This window comes from Micromys minutus, assembly GCF_963924665.1.
Source record: "Micromys minutus genome assembly, chromosome: 4".
Taxonomy (NCBI): Eukaryota; Metazoa; Chordata; class Mammalia; order Rodentia; family Muridae; genus Micromys; species Micromys minutus.
In genome coordinates this window covers 85,658,266-85,679,665 of record NC_137973.1, presented here as the reverse complement: position 1 = coordinate 85,679,665, position 21,400 = coordinate 85,658,266, and the positions used below count along the sequence as shown (strand labels likewise).

Below are 21,400 nucleotides of genomic sequence, written 5' to 3'. Positions count from 1 at the left end.
TTAGGTATATATAAAAATAAAACGTTAGTAAGATGCATGTGAAGAACCATGCCTCCACGATTACTCTACAAATAGTGCTTCAGATACTTTTGAGAGAGAATATTGGGAAAGATGGAAAAATGGAAGGGACTAAAAACAAGGGAAGGGACAAAATTAAGTTATATTTTAATTGAAATTAAAATTATATTTTAATTGAAATTACATTAAAGAAAAACTGTTTTGATAATATTAGATTTAAAATTAGCATTCTATATTTGAATTAATGTAATGATAATAAACACACTTCAAGGCAAATAGGCTAAAGGTTACCTGTCTCTGTGTGTGAAGGGAAATAGTAGTAGCAATGGCTCAACCTTTGGATATGAAGGGCACTGACATAAAATATTGTGAACTGTCATGTTGTGGTACAAAGAGGCAGAGGAGAGGATGACATTTGCACATTTTTGTTCGGTGTGTCTGGCCTAGCCTGCGTGTAGAGAAACGCCTAGGGATACAATGCACATTTTCCAGACACTGCATGACACTGCTTTCAAAAAGCCTTTTATCCAGCTTACTGCATCATGGAAAATATGGTTCATGTAGTTTAATTTAACACTCTTCATATAGTGCTCTTTTCAATTTAGGGAAAAAAGAATTGGCATTTGAAATGCAGGCTTAGAAATAACAGCTAATTTTGGTGAGTAAAATAGTAATCCTGACCAGATATTAGGGTAATTTCTAGCCATGTTGAGACACGACGGGATGGTAAAATGTTACTGTGAAAAATTAAGCACATCCATTGATGTGCCCAAATCTTTCTTTCATGAACAAGGAGTCCTTTCACCCTCACCAAATATGAATATTTCTCTCATTCTCAGGTCATTGTTGTCATCTTTAACACAGTGTGATTTCTGACCAAGTAACTAAAAAGAAAACATTCCTGTGTATCTTTTGTGCCTGATTTGTTGTTATTGTTGTTGTTGTTGTTGTTGTTGTTGTTGCAGACCTCATAACGGAGCACAGATCTTCCCATTAACCTTTGGATAAAATCAGGGCCATGAAGGGCTACTGTCCCAGCCAAGGAGACATGAAGCTCAGGCATCCCGGAAGAACTAAAGAGAGCCCTCCAGGCCTAAAATAGGAACCAGACATTTGCAAAGAAACTTTTTCTACCTTATTACATTCCTTTACCCTAAAAATGTTCATGATTACAATATGATGAAAAAAATTATTTATTTATTTGCTTAATAAGAAGCCTAAAGGAATATCCATAAAACAAAATAATGAACTGTTCCTTAACATTGTTTGGACGGGTAATAAGGGCATTGAGCACATCTCTCACTGCATATCTGAGAATTTGAAGTCATTCTTTAATTTTAAAATAGAAATGTAGACATAGCTGACAAATTTGTCCCTACACTAGAATCTAAATAAAAAAAAAATGTCTAAAATGCAAAGAAGAATGAGATAAGCTCGCCCTCCTCTTTTCTGTTTGATATTCAGTCAGAATATGCAAGGAGACAAGTAGCATTTTGAACGGCCTCAGTTTCTTGAGTTTGTGATGACCAGGAGGGCTGTCCTCTCTTCTTAAACAAATCCCTTTAGGTAATATTTACAGAAGCACCCCAGAGGCTCAGTGAATCAAGTTCCAAAGTAGAAAGAAATATAAGTGTTGGAAGCTGGACAGAGCCTTCAAAGGTCATATATATTCACAGTCACTTAACATATCTAGGTTTCTCAAAGATCATATATATTCAATCACTTAACATATCTGGGTTTCTCAAAGATCATATATATTCACAATCACTTAACATATCTGGGTTTCTTAATTGCTACCTATAACTACTTATTGTTGCAACTACATTACACCTAATTATTCTCTTTCTTCTGAATGATTTATATTCATTGTTTCATGGTAATTGACTGTTGTATTAATAGTTTCTCTACTTCTGTCTAGACAATGGAGTTTGTATATTTCAATCTATGTGGATATGAATGTTAGTCTTTGGTTTGAGGTCTCAGTTTTGGTGGTCTACTAGGACACCAATTTCCTTCCCTTGGCAGCCATTTAAAATGTCATGTGATCCCACTGAAGAACTGAATAGTGTCTAGATTCCTAAGATTATTTTGATTGCATACACTAATTTTTCTGTCTCCCTTAAAGTCACCCATCCATATATTAGCAGCTGCACATGCAATTTTTGCACACACATCACAACCATGACATTCCTACTCAACTCTTTCTAGTCCCTAGTTCTTGTAATTTTTTGTAAATTTGGTTTTCTTTTCATTTGAAAATTGTTTTGTTTTAGTACATTGCACTTATTTCTCTATAACGCAACACTATCTTCTGTGAACTGTTTATGTGAAATGTTCACATATACATACATGAAAAAGTATATGAAAATTGAATATTTGTTGTGTTTCATGTATATTTTTAACAAAGGGGGCAAGTGATCTATTAATACATGGATTGTTTCTTGTCTCAAGAAATCTGTCTTGAAGCAGGGTAGACATGTGATATGTGAAACTTCGAATACGAGCCAGTGCCCTGGGAAAGATGAGCACCACTGCCTAAGGGATTCTACTGGGGGGACTCAGAAGACACTTTAAGAAAAAGTGACTTAAGAAGAAGAGAGAAAAAGAGAACAACCAGGTCAGGCAGTGATGAATATTCCAGAAGAAAAGATAAACTATACTAAGGTCAAGAGGCAGGAAACTGCAAAACAGACCCCAGTGAGCAAAAAGGACCGGGTGGTAGTTGTAACCAGAGAGATGAAAGAAGGTCAGATGCTATGTAGCCCTGTAGGTCACAGCAAGTGTGAGCTGTGCACCCACACAAGCACAGATGTGTGGCATGTGTGGTACTTCACTGTGAAGTTAGTAGATATGAACATGAACCACAAGAGTATGAGAGCATGACTGGTTAAGACACCAAATGGTGGTTTAATTTAGGATGATACACAGTAAAGCAACAAAGCGATATAATCATGAAATGCTTCATATAAATCCAGAAAGACTGCTGTTGAATTACATGATATCAGAAAAAATAAGTTATCAAAAATTATCAATAGTATGTAGAGTGCATAAATTGTTGGGCAGTGATAATGTTTGTTGGGAAAGGAAAATCTGCAGAAAAATGTTTGGTAAACTACATAAAAACGTGAAATTTGCAGCTTTTCTCACACTGCACAGTGTCCATTCTTCCACATGGACACAAGCATTCTACCAGATCTGAACTCCAACCAAACTAAGTTCCACAAAGCAGATTTTAAATTTTTATTAATACATTTTCAAAATGCCGTCTTCTTACATTAAGAGGATCTCTTTGGCACAACATAAACTGTTTCTATTTAGAGAATTTTCAATAAAACATGAGGTTGGGAGGTAGCAGCCCAGAAGAACAAGACCAGCTGATTTACAAGCTTCTGACCAGAGATGAATTGTCAGTGAGACATTCCCAACCCCAAAAACAAAACAGAAAGCCCTCCAGAATTGACACTTCTGTACTTCTTACTGAGAATGTCAGACAGAGGCTGAAACACAAGTCTTTTTTTTTTTTTTTTTCAGTTTGCAAGGCTATTTCTGAGATAGTACTACATAGTTCTACTTTAAAATGGTCTATTTACAAGAACTCATTCCTAAGCCAACTGTTCTTTTCAGCCATTGCTGTATTTCCATAAGTAAGTCAAACAACTGGATGCTATTTACCCAGATTTCATTCATCTTGCTAGGTTTTGGTTCAGTGGAGCCATGAAATACTCATGTCATTTGTGACTGACAGACCTCATTTGATACTTCTGAATGTTTTACAGGTTTATGATCCATCTATGATGTGACAACTGGTCTCAGCTTATTTAAAATCAATGTAATTATGACATGACCCTTCACAAAGAGATGTGAAGTGAATGCTGTTTTGGCAAACTCTCCTGACTTCTTAGCATAGAGATATGGTCTTAGACAGTGTGCAGAGGTTACAGCTTGCTATAAGGGAAGAAAAGAATGGGATAAGCAAGGGTCACTGAAGGAATAATATGAAGAAACCAGTTTCTCCAAGTTCTATCATGTATGGGGTTTCTTTCTGTTCTGTGAAGTGTGAAAATGCAATCAATGGTACTAGCCCACACCTTCCATTTTCTGCTTTGTTATTTACAGCACAGTGGAGTTTCTGGGACTCCTTCCTCATGCTCATACTTTTGGGCAGCACAGTAGTGTAGACAGGTTATCTAAGCTATGAACAATGGCAAAGTTTACCAAAGTTAAAGCTCCCGAAAGTGTCACATTCTACTTATAGAAGAGCTGTGCTAAGACCATTGTGCTGCAGGGAGAGGAAGGGTAGGAGCAGGGTGGGAGAAGGAGATTACATTTCAAATCTAAAACACAGAGTATTTATTAAAACTTTTTATCTACCCCTCCCCTTACTTCCCCTCCCCTCCCCATCTGTCCATCTGTCTATCTTTCCGTGTGTGTGTGTGTGTGTGTGTGTGTGTGTGTGTGTGTGTGTGTTTGTGTGTGTGTATGTGTGTGTGTTTGTGTGTGTGTGTGTGTGTGTGTGTGTGTGTGTGTGTGTGTGTGTGTGTGTGCTTGTGTGGGCTGGAGAGATGTATGCAGGTGCCAGAGGAGGTCAGACATCTTTGATTCCCTAGAACTGGAGTAACAGATTGTGAGTGACCCAGTGTGGATACTTGCAACAGAGCTGGAGATTTATGTAAGAGCAGTATATACTCTTCAGTGTCAGGGCATCTGTTCAGACCTCGGTTGTCTCTTGAAAAAATTACCCATTCTGTGAAAGAACTCTCTGAGAGCATGTTTTTCTGCATTCAGTGAAAATATTATTTATTGTATTCTAAACCAAAATCCAACCCAATTTTCAAACTTATAAATATAAAATAGTGAACACTAAAACAATAAAAATAACTTGAATATAAATTTTAAAGACCATCCACATTCATTTGAAGTTCATTAAACATTTGGGACATGGTAGTCCACTGGACAGAGCTTCTAGGTATTTCCACGGCTGTGATTGGCTCCTGCTGGTGACAGCCATGTAACATCACGCAAAGCTCATACTGTGTGTGCTTTCAGATGATTTATATGTGGTTTTACTTCATATTGCTTTTTTAAAGGTGTTGTTTCTTCATTGTCTTGGATGCTCACACACACACACACACACACACACACACACACACACACACCAATCATATGCATCACTGAGGTCACTATCCACTTTACACTAGTTTATAGATGTTATGACTTATTCTTTATTTTTCAATTATTTGTTATTTATTCACACTACATCCCAATATCAGCCCCCCTCTCTTCCCAGCCTTTCCTCAGATAGCCTCTTCCCACACCCTTCACCTTCACTTCTGAGAAGGGGGAACACCTCTGGGTATCACCCCACCCTGGCACATCAAGTGCAGGACTAGACATATCCTCCTCTACTGACAACAGACGAGGAAGCCTAGTTAACGGAACAGGATCCACCAATAGCAACACCTTTAGGGACAGCCTCTGCCCCAGTTGTTGGGAGACCTGTACGTACACCAACAGGCATATCTGCTACATATGTGGGGGGGTCCTAGGTCAAGCCCATGCTTGCTCTTTGGTTGATGACTCCTTCTCTGGGAGCCCCCGAGCATCCAGATTAGTTGACTGCTGGTTTTTCTGTGGAGTCCCTATGTCCTCTTCAGGTCCCTTGATTCTTTCCCCAACTGTTCCATAAGACAAGCTGAACTCCGTCTACTGTCGGGTTGTGGTTCTCTGTGTCTGCTTCCATCGGCTGTTGGGTGGATCTTCTCAGAGGACAGTGTCAGATACTGGTTGTTGCCCATGGGATGGGTCTCAAAATGGTCCAGTTATTGTTTGGCTATTTCCTGCATCTCTGCTCCATCTTTGCTTCTAAACTTCTTGTAAAAAGGACACATTTTGGATCAGAAGTTCTGTGAGTAGGCTAGTGTCCTTATTCCTCAACTGGGGTCCTGGCTTAGCTTTCTCAGTACATGAAAGATGCTTTGGGCATGTGGAGTTTGTTGCATTCCATAAAGGGATTTCCTAAATCAATGCTTCTATTTCTAAAAATGATACTAATCACTAGTCTTTTGGCAGCACTGAGCTCATGGCTAGATTTCCGTGGACACTTGCAGATAGTTGCATGGCCATGCATAAAAGTCTGGGCTACCACCATCATCTTATCTCTACCTTCGTTTTCATGGGGGGAATGCTACGTACTTTTAGAATACTTGTCTGCATTTATTGCATATTCCCAAAGTGTTGACTTCAATTATCAGTAAATATGCCACTTTATCCCTAGCAACACTTTCATTTTCAACATATGTAGGAAACTATTAATATAGTCCCTTGATCCCCAATGGCTGCTTTTTACTTAGAAGTTCTTACCAGCATAGCCATGTGACATATGAAAGTTTAAAACTCAAGTGTGGTTGTTTTCAAAAACAGACATGGAATGTTTTATCCAAGCTGGCCATCTTTGCATTTTCAGGCTATTTCATGTTTAATTTTATTTCAATATCATTCTTCTTTCTTTTATGTCTCACACTCTTTCTCTTTACTTCCCTCATTATTGTCTTTGGTTTAAATTAAGTGAATATATTATAGCACTATTTTAAGCCCACCAGTGATTTCTAAATTATGCGTTACATATTTGTTATGCTATGATAAAATGTAATAAATGTTGCCGAAAATCAATCTCATATCCATGCTTACTATATGGTTCTAGTAAGTATGATTTCATTACCCACTTTTCTGCAATTACAAACATCATGTATAGTTTTACATATGTCTACACAAGTTAGAAACCACACTCTGAATTCTTATAACTACTTTATAAAATAACCTTAGAAAACAATAAAGAGGAAGGACTATGTAACTGGAGTTTGCTATGTTGGCTTTAGTACTACCAAAGACTGTTTGTCTTGGTGCACATTTACCCCCCCTCCATATCTTCACTCCAGCAATATGTTACTCTGCCTTCTTTCTCCATGCTGGTTTATACTACACTCCTGGAGGGTACAGACTCAGTAATGCATTTCTAGGTATGTTGGCTAATTTGGTTGCTTTTCACATCAGTTAAAAAAGAAAGGGGAAGGTTAATTTACTATACTGTATTCCACAATTACTGAGATCATTCATTCATGGGGACATTTTTGTGGATTTGGAAAAAATATTTGATGTTGCTTTCTCTCAGATGATTCAATCTATCTTTACATTTCTTCTAGGTAAATCTCCTAGCAGTTGTCACTTCAGCTTTCTGTGGTAGAAGGTCTGTCTCTACTTTATGTTCACACTTCTTGCTTTTCCCCCAGTACTGAGAACAGGTCATCCCACTGCCTTCCGGTTTCCGTTATTTCTGATAAGCAGTCCCTTTTAGTCTCATTAACATCTGTTGTAACCATTCTTCATAATGTCTGTTAGTTTCACTTTCTCTCTCTTTAGTTTCTGTTTCCATGATCTGTCTACTGGTAAGAGTGGGGTATTAAAGTCTCTTGCTATTATTGTGTGAGGATAAATGTGTGTTTTGGGCTTTAATAATGTTTCTTTTACAAATGTGGGTGCCTTTGCATTTGGGCATAGATGTTCAGAATTGGGAGTTCATCTTGGTGGATTTGTCCTTTGATGAGTATGAAGTGTCCTTCCCCATTTCTTTTGATAACTTTTTCACTGAAGTCTCTCTTCTATATAGAGCAAGATACTGGGTCTTCTTTATGTATCCAATCTGCTGCCCTATGTCTTTTTATTGAGGCACTGAGTCCATTGATGTTGATAAATATTAGGGACTTGTTGGTTCCTGGTATTTTTGTTGTTGGTGGTGGTAGTGTGTTTATGGGAGTCTCTCTTTTAGGGATTATTGTGAGATGATTACTTTCTTGATTTTATTTGAGTGTACCCTCCTTTGTTAAAGTTTTCCTTCTATTATCTTCTGTAGGCTGGACTAGTGTGCAGACACTGTTTAAATTTGGTTTATAATGGGATTCTTTCTCTTTTCTATCTCTTGTATATTGTTGGTGATGCTTGTATCTATAATTTCTGATCTCTTTCCTAGGTTTTGCTAGGTTTCCTCCCTTTGTGATTTCTTTATTGTTCCTATTAACATTTGTTTCGTTCAATTCCTTTCTCTTTTTATTTTGTTTCCTGTATTTCTTTAAGAAATTTATGTGTTCCCTCTTCAAGGACTTCTACCTATTTACCTGTGTTCTCCTGTATTTTTTAAGCAAGTTATTTATGTTTTCCTTAAGGTCCTCTATCATCTTCATGAAAAGGGATTTTAGATTAAAATCTTGTCTTTCAGATGTGTTAGGGTTTCAAGGGCCTGCTGTGATGAAAGAACAGGGCTCTGATGGTGCCAAGTGGCATTAGTTTCTACTGCTTATGTTCTTGTGTTTTTCTCTCATAATTTTGTTATCTCAGATGTTAACTGGCCTCATTGTCTCAGATGATTTCTTCTGATATGTGTATAACTTAAAGTATTTTGAAAAGAATTATCACTATGAATAACTAGAAAGTAATACCACAGGCCTGCCTTAACTTCTCATATGCACACTGCTTTTTTGTTGAACTTTCTTTTTGCTTATAAGAGCTTACCTGTCTTTACTTGGAATATTTCCAGTACAAAATACAAGCCAATACATCTGAAATATATGAAGCATGTTCTCACACTATGCCTTTGTTGCTTCATTTTTGTTGTAATTATCTTCCACATAGGTTTCATAGGGATCATTTATTTTCATCATAGAATAAATTTCCTAATTTCAGGTGTATATATATATAATGTATAAATATATATTTCTAATGTATATGTATATATACATATATATATATATATATATATATGTATATATACATATACATTAGAAAAATACAAAAAAATGGTTATTTTACCTAAACTCCACTATTCTCTAAATTTCATTCTATATGTAAGGATTTATGCATAAAACATACTAGCACATATACGTGTTTTATTCACTCATTGGTTTATTTAATGTTTATTCTTTTGAATACATACCTCAAAAAAGGTGTGCATTTGACTGTTTCAGATTCCCTGGATCAGCAGTCCTCAAGATCTGCTTTATTACCCATAAGAATCAATAAGAGGCTCAAAGAAATCTGTGTGTGTGTGTGTGTGTGTGTGTGTGTGTGTGTGTGTGTGTGTGTATGTGTGTGTGGGTGTGTGTGAGTGTGTGTGTGTGTGTGTGTGTGTGTGTGTGTGTGTGTGTGTGTGTGTGTGTGTAGGAGAGAGATAGAAACACACATAGAAATTCATACTCCTTTATAAATTTGAACTGTTTTCAGGTTACTTATTTGGTTGAAATAAAATAATGAACTCATTAGGTATTGGAAATAAGAGGGATGCCACGTAGTGACGTTTATCACCTCACTGTGCTTTATACCTTAGTCCAGAAGCAACTCACGTACTTAGTAACAAACCATTGACTAGAGGTAAAGTGTATGTTTCTAACCAAATTCGGCAAGAACTGAGACATTCATAAGACCGAAATATTTTTTAAACATAAAACCATGATCACTTTTCACCAACAACCTGTTATTTTCCTTGTCCAAACATTCAACACATGATGAAAGAAAACCAAGCATGCAACAGAATTTCAGTTTGTGCACACTGTCTCCCTATAAGGCATGGACGGCATTTTAGTGAAAAGAGATACCTAAAAATTCTATTCTTTTGCCATTTGTCACATCCACCCCCCTCAGATACACTGATTATAAGAAATAAGAACAGGGAAATCTCAGGTGCCAGAGGGCAGCACAATAGACGGGTGTGTCAAACACAGGCTGGGTATGGTTCTCAGAAGGGTAATATGGCTGCCTTCTGGACTAGCAGCTCAACATACCTTCTCTGAGTCCTTTTTGAAGCTTCTGCTTTGTTCATCAGATCCCCTAGCTACACCTTGCACGGGAACCTGTGGATATACTTCAAGTGGAAGCTACAATAGCCTCCCTTCTGTGCTTCTCTGTGTATGCTGAAGGTTAGAATCTCCAGTTTTAAGTCCTGAATTAGAATTAGATTCTCTGCTGAAACCATTCTTTATAAGTGCAGTATTTGATATGTTGTATTCTATTGGTTCTTGATCCAGGACATCCTGCTGAGGCATATATAGTATTCCAAACCTATGCTTGACATCACCATCTTATTGCCTTCAAAACCTCTAGGACTTGAAAAAATTACTAAGAGTTTATCCCAGAACAGTAGGCCAGAAGTCTAGACACTCAATGCAAATTCGTATTCTTGACACCATTTCCAACTGTTCTTGGTGTAGATTTAATAGACAATGATTTAACACTTTACTGACAGAACACAACATTCCCCAGCATATAAGGCCTGAAATCTCCATCCTCATGCTTTACCGTGCAAGCCACAGGCTTCTCTACTCAGGTCGTTTTTCTAATCGGTGAATGGTTAATACAGTCAAGTACCAAGAAACAAACTTAGTTTTCTGACTTCTTCCTTGAAGCTTCAAAATAGTTGGCATTTCATGTATTACAGGAAAATTTCTGGCATTCAAAACACATGATTGACTTCTTTCAAGCCAGTGGCAGTAGCTTACTCATTTGTATCAACTGACTCTAAGGATGTGACTCTATCTCAGAGTTTGAGTGTGATGCTAATGTCTCTATTTATCAGAACAATTCATCATAAGTCCCATCACAGACAAACCCTAAAATTTAAAAAAGCTCAGTACAATGAATGTGATCTACAGTTAAGAACCCACATGGGTCAGGAGGTCTCCCCAGCTATTCAAGTGGAACACTTGTCTTCTGAGTTTTACAAAGAAACCAATAGAATAATCTTTGTTGCTGTTTTTCACTCTGAAGTGATGAGCTCCACTTTTGCTTACTGTCAAGTGGAGAGACTGCTCACATAAGTTTCATGTAACTTTGCAGGAGGCTGGTAATATGAGCTATGTGGCAATATTGCTTAGTTACAAAATAATTCCAAATAGAGCCAATTTGATTTCTATGTGGCTCTATTTCTCTTTGTTGTTGACAGTAACAGTAATAATGAAGGAATTTGAATTGTTATAGAGAAGTAAAAGACAAAACAAAACATGGCATTGTTTGTTTCAGTGTTAAATTGCAAAGAAAAATGAGTTTATATATATTTTACTTGTTCACTGAAGTAGATTAATTCATATTATTTTAAATCTTAATGTTCATGGTTCAAGCAAAGAAGTAAGGAAAGGGGACAAGCAGGCTGCCAGTAGGAAGGTAGAATAGATGCATTTGCAAACTGGGTGGCTGTGATCACAAGACTCTATAATGTCAGCCAAAAGTGTTCTTTCCCCACCTAGACCCGGTCCTAGCATCTAATTTCTAATAGTAATCATACTCATGTTAACAGGTTAAAACATGCATTGTTTTGTATAACACTAATTTGAGTGAAGTATGAGATGTGTTTATCATCCACAATGAAATACAATATTACCTGCAAATTTTGACTTAAAATGACATATCATTTTCAAAAAAAAAACCAAACTATTTGGTTACAAGACATTAAAATTAAGAGTATTAAAAGAATGAATCTACGGTAAGAAAACTAGGTACAGATATTTATTAGTACCTAAATACTTTATAAATACATGCATCTTAGATACTATTCATAAAAATATTCAGTGGCACGTGGGTCTTCCACACAGTGGGCTAACCAGAATGTTCCGTAAATTCAATCTTCTTCATGAAATGATGAAAAGCACGTCAGTGCCAAAGGAGTGTGGAAGGAGGCATTCAGTTCATATTCTACAGCATTCCCACAAAACAGGCAGTTTGCTCAAGCACTGCACCTTGTTCCTCGATTTAATACTACTGGTTAAAGAACACTGGTTACAAACCATTACTGGAGGAATTAGAGGTACTTGGGTTCGGAGTGGCATGTATGGGGAGACAGACGTAAAGAGAAAGAGGAAGAACAAGAGTAAAAAGCAGGCCACCATGAGGGGAGATGGGCAGTAAGTACATGTCTAGGATAAACAGCATGGATCTGGGGTGCACCATAGGGGAAATAGCCAGACTAGTAGTTAGAAGAACTGATTAGGTGTTATACCCTATGTAACTGTCAAAGCCAAAGAAAATGACCATAATGTGATCTCATTTATTTGTAAGCTACACAGGAATATGCTTAAATTGAATGTACTACAGAGAAGAGGAAAGTATTAATTGTTTTATTTCTTCCTCTATATTCAGTTGCAACTTTTCTTCATCAGGGTCCTTAGCTTAGTTAACAGATGAATAATAATCCATCACCAAATTCAATTTATCTTTATCAAATGTCTGCATATAATCATTTTGTAATAGAAGCAGTGTTGAAATTGTTTAATTTTTTAAAAATCTGAGCATAAAATAAAATATCAACGCTACAAAGACTTTACCTAAATACCTATTAGTTATGCACACAAACTGACAGAGGCGTTTTAGAGATAACTCAATGGTACATACAAGAAACAAGGCCTGTATTCAGTTCCCAGTGCCTTGCATGCACAAACAAACCAAAAGCATCACACAAAATAATATAATTAAATCATAACTTATTTCAAACATTGGAAATTCTTTCATCTGGAAAATGTGTGCACATATATTTATATTATATATATGTGTGTGTCTCTCTGTAAGTGTATCACCACATATACTCCCTAATACACACACACATTGTTTTATTTAATACACCAATGTAAAATGTACATATATGGAAAGAAATAAATTAGAGGGGGAGTAATTAGGTTGTCTTATTGTTTATGTTGACCAGCAATAATGTCTCATTTTGGAAAGGCAGGAAACTTAGTTAGTAGTTCCTCAGTCCAACAGGATAGTTGCCTCAACAGCACCAGTATAGCATTGAAGACCTGGAGAATTCCTGAGGAACTGTTGCACTTATATCTTCATTGGAAGCATGAATGGGGCAAACACTAGTATAAATTAAATACACAGCAACAGTGGCGATAAACGTGTCAGTCAGTGTAAAGTTATACAGAAAAACAAAAAACAAAAAAGCCAAAGATTCATTCCAGAAAGCTTTCTTTCCACTTCAAATAGTCTGATTTTAATAATAAAAAAGATCCTGTGGCTTGTCTTCTGCTGCATTATAGTTCCAGTAATTAATCCTCAAACACATGTTCTCCAAAACAGCTTGCTTCAGTGGGATGTGGGTCTGTATTATTCTCGACATTTCGATGTAATACTGACAAATATTGCATTATTAACTTGCTGGACATTACAAAGCAGATAGACCTTTCTAATATTTACAAAACGTTTCACCAAAAAACACAAGAACAAGCTTTCAGCTTAGCACCTCATGGAACATTTTCTAAAATTGAAGAGATATTCAGACACAAAGCAAGTCTTAACACATATAAGAAAACTGAAATAAACCCTGAGTCCTATGGCACCAAAATGAACTAAATCTGAATACTATAAACAACAGTAAGCTAACAAACTCAAGGAAACTAAATGTGCTACTGAATTAAAAGTTGTCATAACAACCCTTTCTACTCTGCACTGTCACCTGAACCCTTGGCAGGGTGGCATTCCTCTCCCGTAAACTCTACAACATGCCTAGAAGGTCTACCCTAACCTAGGTCTTAAAAGAGGACATCCCTAGTCATCAGGGAAATGCAAATCAAAACAACCCTGAGATTCCACCTCACATCAGTCAGAATGGCTAAGATCTAAAACTAAGATGACAGCAGATGCTGGTGAGGATGCAGAGAAAGAGGAACACTCCTCCACTCTTGATGGGGTTGTAAACTGCTACAACCACTCTGGAATTCTGTCTGGTGGTTCCTCAGAAAATTGGACATAGTCCTACCTGGAGACCCAGTTATTCTACTTCTGGCTGTATACTCCAGAGATGCTCCAACAAACAATAAGAACCCGTGCACCACAACGTTCATAGCAGACCTGTTTATAATAGCCAGAAACTGGAAAGAACCCAGATGTCCTTCAGTAGATGAATGGATACAAAAATTGTGGTATATTTACACAATGAAGTACTACTCAGCTATTAGAAACAATGACTCTGTGAAATTCCTAGCAAAATGAATGCATCTTAAGAATACCATCCTGAGTGAGGTAACTCAGTCACAAAAGAGCAGACATAATTATGCAGTCACTGATAATAGGATAATAGCCTCAGAAACCTCTGAATACCCCAGAAACAACTCACAGGCCATATGAAGCTCAAGAAAAACAAAGCCCAAAAAGTGAAAGCCTCAGTCCTGAGGAAAAAATATAAGTGTATAGTGTCCTCTCAGAGTGTGAAACTCCTGGACTTTAAATCATTAACAATCCAAGAGCTAAGAATATAGCCTTGTGGCAATTTTTGGTATTCAAAAATAATTATGTTTAATCTATACACACCAAAAAAACCTGACTATATCCATGTTACATTCTATTTTACATGTACTTTATGCTTATGGTAACTAGTAGATTTCAATGCACACTATCAAACTTCTAAAAGAATCAAGTAATGACAAAAATATATTCATATTGTGTTATGCCAAAAAAAAGAAGGCCTATTTCAGTCTGAGGCCAGTTAACATCAGAGATAACAATATGTCCAAAGATAAGCACAAAAACATCAGTTAAAGCCAATTTAATTTGGTACCATCAGAACCCAGGTCTCCTACCACAACAAGCCCTGAACACCCTAACACACCAGAACAAGACTCTGACCTAAAAGCTTATCCCATGAAGATGCAAGAAGTCTTTGTGGAGGATATCAATGGTTCCCTTAAAAAATGCAGGAAAATGCAGGTAAACAGGTAGATGCCCTTAAAGAGGAAAAAAAAAATGACTCCCTTAAACAAATACAGAAAGAAATAATCAAACAGATGAACTGAACAAAATAGTCCAAGACCTAAAAATGGCAATTGAATCAATAAAGAATTCACAAATGTAAACTACAATAAGATGGAAAGCCTAGGAAACAGATCAGGAGCTATAGCTTCAAGCATCACCAACAGAAAACAAGAGATGGAAGAGAGAATCTCAGGTACAGAAGATACCATAGAAAACATTGACTTAACAGACAAAGTAAATGCAAAATGAAAAAGCTCTTTAGCAGATGGGCCATTTTGGCAAAGGATAATCATAACATTTAATTAAGTACAAATGTGTCTATAAACAAATTGGAATGCACACCCAAGATGTCAGAAGACAGAAAGGCCTCCCATGTTCATGGATCACAAGGATAAACATAGTAAAAATGGCCTCTTAACTAAAGAAATCTACAAATTCAATGCAATCCCCATCAAAATTCAAACAAAATTTCCCACTGATATGGAAAGAGCAATTCTCAACTTGATATGGAAAAAGAAAAAAAAAAAAAAAAACTCAGGACAGCAAAAAACAATTCTCAACAATTAAAGAACTTCTGGGGGAGTCACCACCCCTGACCTCAAGCTATACTACAGAACAATAGTAGTTAAAACCATATGGTACTAGTACAGAGACTGACATGATACTACAATAGAATAGAAGATACAGGAATAAACCTACACACCAATGGTCAGGTGATATTTGAGAAAGAATAAAAATATACACTGAAAAAAAGAAAGCTTATTGAACAAATGGTGTTAGTCTAACTGGAGGGCTGCATGTAGAACAATGCAAATTTATCCATATTAATCACCTTGCACAAAGATCAAGTCCAAGTGGATCAACAACCTCAACAAAAAACCAGATCCACTGAATATAATAGGAGAGAAAGTAGGAAATAACTTTGAAGGCATTGGCACATGAATCATTTTGCTCAACAAAACACAAATTGCTCAGTCTCTAAGGTCACAATTAACAAGTGGACCCTCATGAAACTGAAAAGCTTCTGTAAGGCAAAGGACACTGTCAATAGGACAAAATGGCAATGTTCAGATTGGGAAAAGATCTTCAATTAACCTACATATGATAGAGGGTTAATATCCAAAATATATATATAACTCAAAAAATTAGACTCCAAAGACCAAAATAACCCAATTTCAAAATAGGATACAGTTCTAAACAAAGAATTCACAACAGAGGAACTTTCAATGGCCAAGAAGCACTTTAAAAATGTTCAGCATCCTTAGTCACGGAAGAACTGCAAATCAAAACCACCCTGAGATCCCACCTTCATCACTCAGAATGGCTAAGATTAAAAAAACAAAACAAAAAAAAAATCTAATGTGTCAATACACACTGGTTAGACTGAGAAAAAGGAATACCCCTCATAGCTAGTAGGATTGCAAACTTGTACAACTCCTCTTTAAACCAATCTGGTGGTTCCTCAAATAATTCAAAATAATTCTATTAAAGATTCAGCTATATTTCTCTTGACCACGTACAGAAAGGGTGTTCTACCATACAACAAAGACACTTGTATTTTTATGTTTATACACTGTGTTTATATTACAGCCTTATTCCTAATTGTCAGAAACTGAAAACAACCCAGATGTACTTCAACCAAAGACTGGATACAAAAAATAGGGCTCATTTATACAACAGAATACTGTTCAGCTATTAAAAACAAGAACATCATATTTTGCAGGCAAATGGGTGGAACTAAAAATATCATTCTGAGTGAGATAACTCAGACCCAAAAGAACATGAATGGTATATATTTACTTATAAATGAATATTAGCCAAAAGGAAAAAAAAAAAAAAAAACAGAAAACTCTTGATATAACCCATAGATTGTAAGACGTTTAAGAAGAAAGTCTAAATGTGGATGTTTTGATCCCACCTAGATGAGATAACAAAATAGTCATGGGTGGGGCAGTGCAGAGGGAAGTAGAGCCGTGGGTGTGAGAGGGGAAGGGGATGAGAAAACATAGGCAGGGTCAGGTATGTGGGAGACAGAAGAGAATCCCAGATGGCCAGGAGAATGAATGGAAATATGCAGTTGCTGGGGGTGGGAGCGGGGGAACCTTGAGAATGTCTTAGAGACCTGAGATGTGAGAAGTTTCCGAGGACTCACTGGGAATAACCTTAGCAGAAATGCCCAACAGTGGGGTGATAAAACCTGAAGAGACTACACCCAGTAGACAGTGGAGAGAAGAGGGGTCACTAAATCACCTCCAAATTTATGACCCACAATTGTCCAAACTTGGGATCTATACCATGGGTGGGCCCCGAATCCTGACACTATTGCTGATCCTGTATGTTGTGACTGAGGACAGGAACATGGCACGCTTGTCGTCTGAGAGGCTCTAACAGCAGCTCTTTGGGATAGATGGAGATACAAACCACTGCACTAAGGTTGGGACCGCTATGGTTCAGGTAGGGGAAGGACCGAAGGCTTACAAACAGTGTAACCCAGAACCCTAGGAGGTCTCAGAGACTAAGCCACCAACCACACAGTATATATGGGCTGTTCTGTGGCACTTGGCACCTATGTAGCAGAGAACTGCCTTGGCTGAACTCAGGAAAGTATGTGCCTAATCCTGTAGAGACTTGATGCCCCAGGGAAGGGGAATGACAGGGGGTGGGACCATCTTCTCTGAGGCAAAGGGGTACAGAAATGAGGTGAAGAATTCTGGGAGTGGAGGTCACGAAGGAGGAGTAGCAACATTTGAAATGTAAATAAATAAAGTAATTAATAAAAAATTGTCAAGACAAAATTTTTAAAAATAAAGGCTTTCTAGAACAACCCACACATACACAAACAATGGGACAGTTAAAACAATCTTATACAGTAATCAAACTGCTGGAAGTAAATAATATTGTAAAGGCTATAACTTTATCACAGCATATGTTAAATAAGTATGTTACAATGAAATATTGTAAAGAAGCAGAATACTGGCATAATACAGTGGAAATTACTCAACCCTTAATGTGAGTTCTGGAGGCCAGTATTTATAGTTCAAAATCAGTGTGCTTGATTTGTTGTTGCTTCTTTTCACTCACCTCAAAATATACAAACCTTTCTGAATGTGATGTCTTAGTTGTTTTGATTTTCCATCAATATCTTTAGTTTTCAATTCATATGAAAGACAGGAAATGTGTTTTCTGTACTCAGTAGAATATTTAAAGTCAGCAGGAGAATATCTCATCTGTGAAGAAAAATAAAGGCATTGGTGGCTCTCATTTCTTGTTACTGTGATAAAATACTTTGACAAATGAAACGGAATATAAGAAAGAATTTGCCTCTCAAACCCAGGTTCCAGTCCACCACCTGGGGGAAGTCAAGGCACCAAGTACTTGAAGCAGCTGTAGGTATAGTCAAAGGCAAACTTAATGGAATTAATGCATAAGTGATAATTTCTTCATTTCTATTGTAACTCAGAATCTTCTTCCTAATAAATGGTACCACCTGTAGTGGATTTGTCTTCCTATTTCAGCTAGTCGACAACCCAAATACACACACCCACAGGCCAAGCTCATCTATAAAATATCCATAAAAATCTTCCCAGTTGATTCTAGATCACATTATGATGATAAGAAAAACTAAACAAATCAGTGATATCAAATGTTTCAGGGTTTCTAGGAGTTTTCTCCTTTGTATTGCAGTACAAGGATTTTGATTTTTAAAACTCTGTAAGACAACTAACATTAAGAAAGACTTTACCAGCTCCATTGTTTATTGCTTTGTTAAGCAGCCTGATAAGAACAGTCAATGATAGCAACAGTCAGTGCTAGGAACAGTCAGTGCTAGGAACAGTCAGTGCTAGGAACAGCCAGTGCTAGGAACAGTCAGTGCTAGGAACAGTCAGTGCTAGGAACAGCCAGTGCTAGGAACAGTCAGTGCTAGGAACAGTCAGTGCTAGGAACAGTCAGTGCTAGGAACAGTCAGTGCTAGGAACAACCAGTGCTAGAAATAGTCAGTATTAAGAACAATTAGTGATAAGAACAGTCTGGGGTAGAAACAGTGAGTAATAGAAAGAGTCAGTAATAAAGACAGTCAGTGATAGGAACAGTCAGTGGTATGAATAGTCAATGAATGATAGCAATACTCAATGACAGGAACAGTCTGTAGTAGGAATAGTTAGTGATAGGTACAGTCAGTGTTAAGAACAGTCAGAGGTAAAAATGGTCAGTGATAGGAATAGTCAGTGATAGGTATAGTCAGTGATCAGAAGAGTCAGAAATAGCAAAAACTAGTAATAGCAAGTCAGGTATTGGAACAGTGAGGGATAGCAGCAGTTAGTGATAGGAACACTCAGTAACAGAAACAGTAATAGCATCAGTCAGTGGTTGGAACCATCAGAGATAGGAACAGTAAGTGGTAAGAACAAACAGAACTAGGAACAGTTAGTCATAGGAATAGTCAGTGGTGGGTACAGTCAGTAAAAGCAAGAGTTAGTGGTAGTAACAGTCAATGGAAGGACCTGTCAGTCATAGAAAAATTCAGTGATAGGTATAGTAGTGGTGGGAACAGTCAGTGGCAGTAACAGTTGTAGAAACAGTGGGTGATAACAACAGTCTGTGTTAGGAAAACTTAGTGATAGAAAGAGCTAGTGAAAGCAACAGTCAGTGGTAGGAACAGTCTGTGATAAGGACAATGCATGGTAGAAAGAGTCAGCGATACCTGGGGTAATTCTATAAAAGCAGTGGAAGAAAAAGGCCCTACTCATAAATAAAAGATGGTATTTGGAAACTTCCATTAAGACCTCACTGGCTTTCCACTTATTCCGAGGAATATATGAGGATTGGAGCTAGAGGAAAGAGTGTGGGAGTCAGGGATGAGGGGAGAAACATGTCTAGAATAAAACTGGATTGCTGGTTAAAAAAAACAAAACAAAACGAAACAACAACAACAAAAAGCTCATATTAGTAGATCATTAGTATGACATTAGTAAGCCACAATGAAGAAATACTGTTTTATAAAAACTGTTACATTTATTTATTCATTATTTATTGTTTGTGTGTGTGTGTGTGTGTGTGTGTGTGTGTGTGTGTCACAGTACACATGTGAAAGACATAGATGGAGAGAGTTAGTTTCTCTCCCACCATATTGGTCAGAGGAATCAAACTTTAGTTGTCATACTTACTTGATAGAATTTTTTAACCTATTGAGCCATTATATATGCCCAAGTATATATTATATCATTAATTTCAGAATATTATGCCTTCTCTGATAAGATACATTGTATTCTGAAGGTCTGTGGATTCATCTTCAGATACCCCAAGTTACGATTTTTAGGTTTGTTGTGGAAAACTTACATAGTACTTAAAATCTGCCATTGTTTTCTGCACTTTACAGATTTTGGTCAGCATTCAATACCCAGAACAGACATTAGCTGTGCTTTTTGTACTGTGAAAAGCCTTTACTCAATAGAATAAGGCCATATCATTACCCCAGATAAATCAGGACTCATTCCCTGTTTAGATGAATGGTTCTACCTTCATCTAAAAAGTAAGTCAGATAAGTTTCTGATAAAGTTCGGGATGGAAACCCCATTATGTTTCTGCTCTACTTTGATATTACCACTCCACCCAATAATTAATTTTCTGTCACACATTTCAATCCAGGCACCAGAGGCATTGGTAATTTAAATCTATTTTCTCAGTTGGGTGTGATAGAACAAGCCCGTAATTCTGTAGGCAGAAGTGGGGGAGGGAATCAGAATTTCAAGGCCATCCATGGCTATGAAGGAAGCTCAAAGAAATATTCTTGGTCTCTATAAATTTCCATGTGATCTTCTCTGAGTTAGAGACTGAAATGCATGTTTCCCCAGCAGAGACAATGCTGTGGTGTCTGCTGTGCTTATCTGGCTAGTGTGCTGTTCTTTCTTCCCCAGGTCCCTTCACTGAAGAGTCTGGCTTATCAATTCTAAGACCATTTGTTTTCATTATCTGCATGACAAAAATCACTATTTTTGCTGGAAATGCAGATAAGCGGGGCATTTTCAGCTCATAGACTTTCTTATTCCTAAGACTGACATGCACATACTTTCTTAGTCACAACAGCATAGCATAGTAGGAAAATATGGTGTGGTTTTAAATAAAGTTGCTTGTATTGTGACTTACATTCGGTTCTATTGAATACACTGGACCAAAAATGTGTAGATTGCTACTTTTCAAGTAATCCATGGTGGTCAATTGTAAATACAAATTTTCTTCTATAAACCATCTTCTGCTTGTGTCACATATTAATACTCTCTTTCATCACATTATCATATGTAGAACTGTCATATGTGGCAACCACATTACATTCAGACCACCAGTGCTGGGAATCATAGGTCCAGGACATTACCTCTTACTTAGTGATAAACGATACTAAGTATTATTTCTGAAATTTTAATTTCTTTCTTTTTGCCTTTATTTTTTCAATCTGTCTTCTTACTATTCCTAAGAGACCAGTTCTATTTTGGTCTTGGTCACAGAAGTTCCTTTTTTTTCCCAGTGAGGTATGACTAAGGAAGAGATTCTCTCCTGGGGGATGTTTGTGTGCACTCTGTATTCAAGTGCTGATTTCTGCTCC

The 21,400-nt window shown here is 37.1% G+C and overlaps 1 protein-coding gene across 1 annotated transcript in view; it reads right to left on the bottom strand.

Moving 5' to 3' along the window:
* Positions 1-21,400, bottom strand: part of LRRIQ3 (leucine rich repeats and IQ motif containing 3) — a gene marked incomplete at both ends in the record, with an annotated part of 77,498 nt that overhangs the window by 9,694 nt on the left and 46,404 nt on the right. The window contains one exon of the mRNA XM_080915217.1: positions 17,900-18,029. Coding sequence (XP_080771343.1) covers positions 17,900-18,029 — 130 coding nt within the window. The remainder of the gene's footprint in view (positions 1-17,899; positions 18,030-21,400) is intronic.